This window comes from Montipora capricornis, chromosome 12 (assembly GCF_036669925.1).
Source record: "Montipora capricornis isolate CH-2021 chromosome 12, ASM3666992v2, whole genome shotgun sequence".
Lineage (NCBI taxonomy): Eukaryota > Metazoa > Cnidaria > Anthozoa > Scleractinia > Acroporidae > Montipora > Montipora capricornis.
Window position 1 is genome coordinate 31,247,485 of NC_090894.1, and position 9,953 is coordinate 31,257,437.

General features: G+C 39.0%; 1 protein-coding gene across 1 annotated transcript in view; it reads right to left on the bottom strand.

Annotated features, from left to right (window-relative positions):
* Positions 1–3,640: 3,640 nt before the first annotated feature.
* Positions 3,641–9,953, bottom strand: part of LOC138026968 (uncharacterized) — a 41,119-nt gene continuing 34,806 nt past the window's right edge. The window contains exon 4 of the mRNA XM_068874453.1: positions 3,641–5,416. Within this exon, the coding sequence (XP_068730554.1) occupies positions 5,317–5,416 (100 nt within the window). The 3' untranslated portion in view covers positions 3,641–5,316. The remainder of the gene's footprint in view (positions 5,417–9,953) is intronic.

Consider the following 9,953-nt stretch of genomic DNA (forward strand, 5'->3'; position numbering starts at 1 on the left):
AATTTACGGATGCGTTATTTCAAGTGGATGAGTATTTTTGAAAACTGGTTTAATAGTTTTTCCTTTGTTCAGGAATGAAACTCGAATTTCTGTTCTCAACTGGAATTAAATAACATGTGTACTCTTTTTGGACATAAATTTGATTTATTTGTTTGTTTGGTTTGCTCTAAAGTGCAAGCGAATAAGTGTTTTTTACTACGTTTGCCTTTAATCGATGTGCCTCGACAGGTGATCAGAAAATTTTGCCCTTGCGTTGTAAATACATATACATCGCAATGAGTTCTCGTAAAAGTAAGGAGAAATATCACTAGCTTGTGTTTCCAGAAGTTTGTTTTTAAAAAGCAAGCACGCTCAGGTAATTCGTTAGAGATATTGTTTGAAATTTGTCCTTTCTTGGTTGCCGTATTTTGCCGATTTTTGTTCCAAGTCAAGCTGGCGTGTTTTAAAATGACATACATCAAATGTGAATGATCTCATTCTTAGAGATAAAGTACATCAAAGTTCCCAACGATCTGTTACATCAGAGGCTGGGACGTCTGTGATTTCTAGTTTTAGCGTGATTCCTATTCGCTGGCTTTTGGCAGTGGACACTGAAATGGCTTCTTTTTTTCCTTTTCCTTTCCCTCGATAACGCACTTATCGCTTCGTGAATTATACGATACCGGTTTTTCGAGTGAGATTTACCTTGGAATTCACTAGTTAAGCCATGAATTTTTCTATAAAAGAAAGCGAAGAAAATTGTTTAATTAAGCAGTAACCGGATAAACCAGAACGCGGTCAATTCCAAAACCTTTTGTTTTCACTAACCCTACAGCCAGTAAGAATAAATAGCCCATGAGCTCCACTTTTGCTTGGCTAAACCTATTTATTAAAAACTGAATTGCGGATGTCAGATTTCCAGTATTATTATTGGCTCGCTGGGCATAGTCTATCAGTTCATATACCTGCTGTACCTTATATGGTCAAGGAATGCGTCAGCAATAAAGCGGCCGACAAAAGCTGTTTTGGACCGGAATTGAACGAGGCAGAAATCGATACTTTAGTCGACACGGAAGAGTTGTTGCTCATGGAGTGTTTGATAATTAAAAACAGTTATTCTACTCAGGCTTTCTGGATATAAAATGATGATGAGTGCAGTTCGACAATACGACTTTTTCAACACTGAAAATTACTTCTTAATCGGTTTCCCTTTTGCTGGTTATCAGACCTGGAATGGACTTCAAGATTCGCCCCCTTGGGGTTTCTCATTGACGAGTAAACTCGTCTGTTGCTAGACAGAGTTAACTCTATTAGTTGCCTGCTAAGGAGGCCATTTAACATTAGAAAATTATTCTCCATAGAGTTGAACACCTGTTCTGCCCCCTGAGATATGTGAATTTCAACGATTTAGATGAAATGGACTCTATCCATTTGTTCTTTCCTTTTTAGTTACTCTTTTCATCATGACCATATTATTGTCTTACTCTTTCAGTGATGCTTATGTTGCTATTGGAGATGACAGTGGTATTCCGCCAGACCGACATTGCGGAGTAAGCGGGGAAGTTTTATCTCTTGCCCAAGCTCAAAAGGTTCCACTGATTTACTACAGTGACCGCGCTACTTTGACGGATCGGGAAAGGGCTTTGAGTTGTTTTACTACGTGCTGGATAAATCTTTTTCGGAAGGTAAATGTGAAAGTTTTAGACTATTCTTCAAGAAAGTGATATATACATGTATATATATATATGTATATACATGTATGCTCATGTTGGATTACATCACAATCTCTGGAGACTAGGGCTGGCGTACGTTGTAGTGGTGAGAGCACTCGCCTGCCACCAATGTTGCCCGGGCTCGATTCCCAGACAAGGTGTCATTTGTGGGTTGGTTCTGTACTCTGCTCCGAGAGGTTTTTTTCCGGGTATTCCGGTTTTCCCCTCTCCTCAAAAACCAACGTTTGATATTATTTGCGTTAATTTGTTGATTTCAGTTTACAGTGTTCCCAATTAGTGATCTAGCGCTAGAAGACTTGACACTTAAATAAAGTTCCTTTCTGACATGACCTCGATGAAACGGTCCGAAGAGAGGGTCATGTAATGATCGAAAATAACTAAAACAATGGCATTCCGACTTTGCAAAGTGTATCAAGCGGAAGGGAAGGTAATAAAGTAAAGTAAAGCAACCATATTTACCGTCGATAACTCGTAACAGTTATTCTCAACTGACAAACTTGAGGTCGACGATGCGCTCATGTTACTGCCCGCTCTCCATCAGTGCTCCGTTTTAAGGGTATTTAAAAGTTACTTAGCTACACGGAAAGAAAAGAAGTCGAAACAACGATGCGAGATCCGGGAATCGAACTCAGGACCTTTAGCACCAAGGCCGTGCACTAACCGACTGTGCCATCCTTGCTCCTTGCAACCATGTTCCAATATGCTTCAATATGCAACCAGGTTCTCCTTCAAATGGTCTCTGTAGGCAGAATCTAAACTTTATCTCTCTTGAATCTAATAGCTTGTTTATTGGCCATCCCCGGTTAACCAACGTTTGGGATTCCTTTCCCTTTTCAATTGAAGAGAAGAAATCCCAAACTCTTTGCTTTTTTTTTGTTTTTGTCCTTGTTTCTGTTGTTTTTTTTATTTTTACGTTACTAATAACAACTGCGGTAAAAGCTATCGGCCATTTTTTTTTTTAATTTCAGCTACAGTTGTGGCAGAGTGGAGCAACGTAAACATTTCTGACGTAAAAAGGAGAAGCATACATGTAGAATGGGCCCATTATATACCTCATCCTCCCTACCAACTTATAGTCTATGCAGTGGTCTGTACTCCGACCAGTGGAAAAGCTGGTTCAACAGTCTTTAATGTCGACAAGTATAGTGATCGAGTAGATGTAGGACGGTTGCACACTGGCCCAAATTACACTGTAGAGATTGTTGCCTTAGTTAACAACAATCAAACAGGAGACGTCAGCCTGAGGAAAAGTCAAAAAGTCTATGTGACAACGGTCGAAGGAGATAAGAACCACTTGATTCTAATTAGAATCGATGAGAGACAACATTCCACTACCCCACCCCCACACATCTTCTCTCAGAATATTTGAGAAATACTTCAAACTCCTTGGCCCAAAAAGATGCACATCGAACGAAACATCATGAGGCTTAGATGATTATCGATATCAGTGGTGTTATGATTAAGTTGCGACCATCACTTGGCACAAAATTAAGATTGAGGCTGAGATATGCATTCACCTCTTGCACATCAAGCAGCGCGTTGAGTCAAATTTGGAATTTCGCCAGCAACTGAATAAGGGAAATTATCAATGGAGTTCTAGTGCAATGACTCATAAAATTTTATTGGTCGAGTTTTTTTTCGAAATCCGGGTTATTATAAATATTTCATTGTTTTCCTATTTGCTTTTTCTTCTTGGCCTAATCTATATTTAACACAATTATCTAGTGTACTTAAATATTTCATATACTTTAGTAGCTCTGCCTACGATCTGACATGTGTTTTTCTTCTGTTAATAATTCGTATATTGGATTCACACTTATGTCCAGACATAGTTAATAGAGGGGAATGGTTAGGAAGCTCGGCAAAACAAAGATGTCAAGATTTAGGTTGGAAAATCCACGACCGTGCGCGATCTTTTGTTTTGCGCTCATACACTATGCATGAATTACGTGTCAACACGTTTTTATTAGTTCCTCAGTACGGAGTAAACAGCTATTGTGTTTTGTGCTCGGTCAAGGCCAAAAAAGAGAACAAAAGCCTACAACAAAGAAAGTTGTCGGGTTTCATAACCATTCCCCTGTATTAACTAGGGTCCAGAAGGGCTCGTAATTAGATTTACGCCCGATTTTGATACGTAACATGAAGTGTCCCTTAAAGTCTAAGCATTTGCTACGCATTTCCAACAATATTAGGGCTAGCGTCATGTAAATGCAGCTGTTAATCTTTACTTGGAGACCGGAGTCACTGTGCTATCAGCGAGGGAAAACTCAAACTCGAGTTTTCAGGTCTCTTTTCCTGAGACCGTGGGCATTGGTGTGGAAAAATCATGTGCTTGCAACTTAATCGAAATGCTTTTTGGTTTGGCTTGTGATTGGCTGAAAAGCTGAGAATCGTAAGTCAATCGCAAACGCAGTTGTGTTACAGCTCTAACGACCAATCATTATTTGACCAGTGGATCAATTTCTTTCCATGATTCTTGTTCAGTTTCGGCAGCTTATTATCAATCTAATCACCATGAGTTCGGTGCTTTAGTGTACGTGAGCTGTTACAATACGATGCAAAAGTGATGTTTGCTGCAAGTCAAATAATAAAAGTTCTGCCTTTACGAAGTAATGTCGCCCGGCTTAATTTAGTCCTGAGAAGGAATGTTGTCTAGAAACTATTGATCCATACCAGCTTCACTATTTTGCATGAGCATCTGGCTCTGCTGTTTTGTGTTAATAGGAAAAAGCAACTGTAATTCGGTGGTTGGACTTCTCATCTTTCTGTTTCCTTATACAGTGAACATTCCTCCAAACTCTCTTTTGGGTGTGTAAATGAGTAACGCCGGAGAAAAGGGAGGTAAAACTGGAATGGGCTGCTAGCATCCATACTGAGGGTTCCGTGCTTACGAAACCCGCGCCCGCAGTGCGCGTGGCAGTCAAAACTGTGCTATCTTATTAATCATTTGCCCTTTCACCTTAAACGGTGCATTTCTGTGCGTAAACGACGTTGTCGATGTACCCTGTCTAAATTGGGACGGCACCTAAGTCTTTTTTCGCGAAGTTAACACAAATAGGTATATCATCAATACTGTTTTGACGTCTTCGTATACTTGATTCGAAAATACCAGACTGGCAGAAATAACAGCCAAAGCAATATAGGCGACGTTCGAATCGCTGCTCGTCGGCAACCCAGTTTTGGCGCCAAAGTTTGTTGCCAGAAATTTGCCCTTTAATTGCGAACAATTGTTGTGACGTCGGATAGCACAGTTTTTCCCGCACGGTGGATTCTGATTGGTAAAATTGAATTTCAGCAGCTCTCCCGGTATGCACGGTTGGGCGTGGCATCACGATGACAAGCGCATAATCACAATAGCGTGAACCCTGACGACTTATGTGTGAATTTAACTAGAAATTTCATTTTAAAAAACTACTGTGTTGAAGGTCGCTCATTTAGTATTCTCTCCTTTAAGTTTTCTTTCTCTTGACAGATGTTTCATTTATCTCTCGTTCTGGTCATGACGCTCAGCTGAGTTGGCCAGCTTCCGCTGTTGAAGAGCAAACTCAGGGACATGTTGTTCTTTACAAAAGGTGGATGCAAGATCGCAAACCATTGTGGATTTTTAAACGAACACTGCAACAGAACCAAACGTCACTGGTATCACTTCTGCCTTTGACAAACTATACTGCATGGGTATTGTGCTATACGTCAACTGGAAAGGTCTATGGAAGTAACACCATTCATTTCGTTACAACAGGAGGTACTGTCAGTAGAAACCTCTCGGAGATCTATATATTTTAGAGGAACTCTTAAAAAAAATCTTAAAATTTCCACAATAGACAGAATAGTTCCATTGCATTGCTTTTAGGTCTAACGTAGCCATCATTTGGCTCTTTCTCCTAAAAGTTAGAGTCGGTAATAAGTGATGGATAGCCATATGGGAAGAATTAAGTGGTTGTGGTAGAATACATGGAGGAAATATCAAAGCCATAGCCCTCAATAATAAATATGGCGCTCATTTCACATTAAGTGGTATTTAATTAAGATAGCACGCAGAAGCGTCTATCATATCTTGGTAATAATGATGATGATGATGATAACAGTTCACATAATCAAATATATGCAAATAATTTGGGTTTTTTTTTTGTCCTAGAATTCCCGACGACACCGAGGGCATTTCACCCACTCCACGTTAGTAAAAGTATTTGCTATGTAATGCTGATATTATTTGAATTGCCGGCGTACCGAAAGGCATCAATGATATCGAAAATTGAGTCATCTTTAGCACCATTCGGAATAACAGGTACGAATCGTATTTTGAAAAATCTAATAATTTGACGAACCTTTAGACGAGTTCAATTTGAGAACTTTTAAAATGGACGTTTTCTGACAACATCTTCATATTTTTTGTTTATAATACATTCAACAAAATTCCGTCGATCAGTTGTCGAGGAAAGCTTCAGTTTTAGTAGATAAACTGCTTTCAGTTATGAAACATTTTGACTCCGCTAATTCATGGCATTTGGCGAGAAGGCAAGAAAGCCTACTGATATTGCATTCAATAATTGTTGTTTTCTTTTTTTTAAATAATATTGTTAGCAATAAGATAACAGCCAAAATATGTATAGTGTGATACGTCCATTACTGAACAAATACCAGAAAAGGGTATACAATTACTTTCAAATGCCTCGTCGATGACAAAACGGGAATCGAACATACTTCACTAATCTTTCATTACTGCCAGTTATAGGTCAGTAAATTGAACACCAGACTTACAGTCGCAGCTAATTATAAGTACCATGATTGAACCTTTTTTACTTGTTTACAGCTCCTGTTATTCGGATGTACCCCTACGGTGAATCAGCCGGGGATACCGAATTGTCTTTCACGGAGAGACAGTGTCCTAAAATGTACATACCAGGCGGTGGAATAAGGTTCTTTTCAAAAAGATTCAGAGAGTTCTATGTAAGTATTATATTAGCTAGCCTCAATCTAGATCTTAATACCACAAATTTCCAGAGTCTTAATTATACCAGTGAGACACAATTGATCTCAGGAACGTGCTCACTAGTTTTCGCGCGTTTGTGATTGATGATGGCGCCAGACAAGGCCAGTCTTGGATTGTAAGAAATTTTGCAGCTTAATCATATTAGCCGAAAGGCCTCACGCGCTCTTTTTTGTTGTGAAAATCCCCGAATGAGGCCGCACACATTTTTTACGAGGGGCTGGAGAAAGCCGTACGGTGCTGTTAGGAATATTGTACAATTTTAGAGGAACTCTGTAAGTGCGAGGCATGAAATAGGAAGAAAGTGGTAGTCATGGGAACGCGGATTCTTCCACCAAAGATTCATAGTGTCGATCTGAAAAAAAGGATTTAAAAAAAAATGATGTAAACTGCAGACGTTGATGAAAGGTTTTCCATTTTCTTTTCTTTTATCCTAGATTTGTTCTTATGGAACCATCCAGTTTGAATTAGACAGGTTAATCAGAGACCTTACAACTTCGGACAAAGATATTGGCTGCGTTTTAGTTCAATGATTGCGCACCCTATTGGAAACGAACAGATCTTGGTCGATCATTCCTTAATGGACCATCTAAAGTGTTCTATCACACCTACACAGGACCTAATGATTCCGAAATCTGGAAAACCGCAACTTCTGGTTTGTTGCAGAGCGAATCCGGCTCCTCACTACCGGAGGGGAAAACGTTTAATGCGACCTGGGTGCTGGTCGTGACATGGGTGAAACTTTGTCATTTGGAATTGAATCCCATCGCGGAAAAATTGGTGAGCTCATTGCATTCGTTTTCATTCTCCTGAAAAGGGTGGCACTTGTTTTCAGTCTACTGTATTAAAGCATTAGGAAATTGAATGACCAACCAAGTTATTCAAAGCCGATTTAAATGGTTCCTCTTATTACAAAAATCTATAACTTGCATTTTTTTATGTTCGAGAATTCCATCTGAACCTTGATCAATTTCCATACTGTTGCAGTTGTTAAAAATCTTAAAGTTTGTGGATGAATTATTGGGAAATGAAAAGGGCATGATAAGACTTGAAAAGTTGCTCCAAGTGACCACAAAACTAAACTGAAGGCTTCTGCATGTATGTCGTAAACGCTTTACAAAGCATTGATCGCGCTACACACGTAAACATGTTTCTTTTGTTTAAAAATATCATTTAGTATGGGGTTTGTTGTTAGGAAGTAATGGAAAACGGATGAAAGCGAAATGGAAAGAATTTCATATACTACTTTTCCTTTGCTCCTATGGACGAAGACGAATGAACGTAGTTCCAATTTTTTATATTTTTTAGAGATATATTTTTAGACAACATAAGTGGTGCAGGGAAAGAGACGAAGCTTGAGACTCGAAAGTACGCATTAAGGCTATGTGGTCAAATGGTGAAGAAATATCTTATGGTTCTGGAAAGGCAGCGAGTTTTAACGTATTACTTTGTTGGTTCTCTTCTTTCAGACCAACACATTCCAGGCTGTCCTCATTACCGACAACATCTTTACTTTTGTTATGTTTAACCACCCTCATAACGGGATACAATTTTCAGCGCCAACGAGCGTGTAGGTCTTTTTAACGGTTCCTTTGTATTTTTTGTTTTGTGTTGTTTTTTGGTTATAACCTTTTAAGACCTCTTAAAGTCGTAGACGTAGTAATTAAGACTCTAAGCATGTTTATTCATCAATAGCCCCACCTGTCCCTTTATGGGATCTTGATTGTAAGATCTAGAAGATCGGGGCGTATAGAGGATTTTGGTTTCTTGGGGCTCCTCTGCCCTACCAAGAGGTTTTGATTTGATTTCTTGTGATATGATTTGATTCAAAGTCGCCTCAATCAATAGAAAACTTTTGTTATTTTGTACGAGTCGGCTAAATGAGCTTTAAGACAATGATGAGTATGACATTTTGCGGTTTTTCCTATATTTCGCCGCGAAATGCGGTTGGGTTATCGGGATTATCTCAAAACTTCATGACGCCAGCAAAGCAGAAATAGTAAAGTCAGTTTAGGGACGTCTTTTCTGAGCGTTGGAACATGTAGAAGTCTATATATTTTGGTGTTCCAGCTCGGTTGTTATGAAATCAGAAAGTCATTTCTAAACGGTCAATTATTCTATTTTTACGCTAAAGGGCTCAATTTTGGCATGGGCTCCTTTTTACCAAAACAAGTAAGCCCTGACTAACCCTCTGTTAGCCAGGATAGAGAACAACTCGGAGGCAAGTCCAAACCAAAGAATTTTCTTGAAAAGACTCCAACTGGCGTAATCACTAAACTGTGCACTTACTCTCTTTTTTCTTGTTCTGATTTCTAGGTCATTGTACACATATTTTTCAGATTACATCGGTCTTCCTGTTTTTGGATTCAACTCTGGAGGCTCAAAAAATCATTACCTTAATTTTTTAAGGTAAACCCACAATCTGTTGGTTTGGGCATTAACGACAAGGCTTTGAACAGAGACGCGATATATTTGTGCCATCTTTCGATTTCTCGATCTGCCTGTCCTATTTCCAAAATAAAGAATTTTAATACAGGAAAGTCTTCAAATCAAACCGGTTAAATGGAACATTTACTTTAATAGATAGTTCATTCTCATTAGCAAAAGGTGTGAGAAAATAGGCAACGAGAGGGGGGTTTGGGGCGAGTTGTAGTGGCAGGAACTTGTTAGCACAGATACATATCATTATAATATGCTAGGCAAGGATTTATGAATATTCCCTAAGGTTAAAAAATAAAATGTGTTTCTCTTTGAAGGTAAAAGATTGTATGCCACCAACTCTAAACACTCAATTAAAGGCTCTTTCTATATATGTATTGTTTTTTTGTTATTGTTGTTGTTGTTTTTTTTTTTGTAAATTCGTCAAGTCGCACGAGCCCGCATGTTGGTTTCAGTCCTTGTTTGCCTTTAATTGGAGGCATTGAATTGATGTCTGAGGCTTATTTATGATTCAGGAGCATGCCTTGTTTCCAGTCCTTAAAACAATATGGGATCATACATGCTTAAAATTATTCCAACAGGAAGAGTTCAGGGCGATCAAATCTCCTGACATTTTAACTATAATGTCTTAAGTCAGGAACTCTCAAAGCAGGGGGCATCGACAATGCAATTGGAAATGCCGGTATACCAGGAAGGTGGATCCTGCGCATTGAGAATTCCAGCGGTATTGAAGACAGTGATTTCAATTGTTCACTCTGGTACAATAATCAGCCAGATCCAGTGAGGGGGAGTCTCGTTGACACGCCAGATCCCTG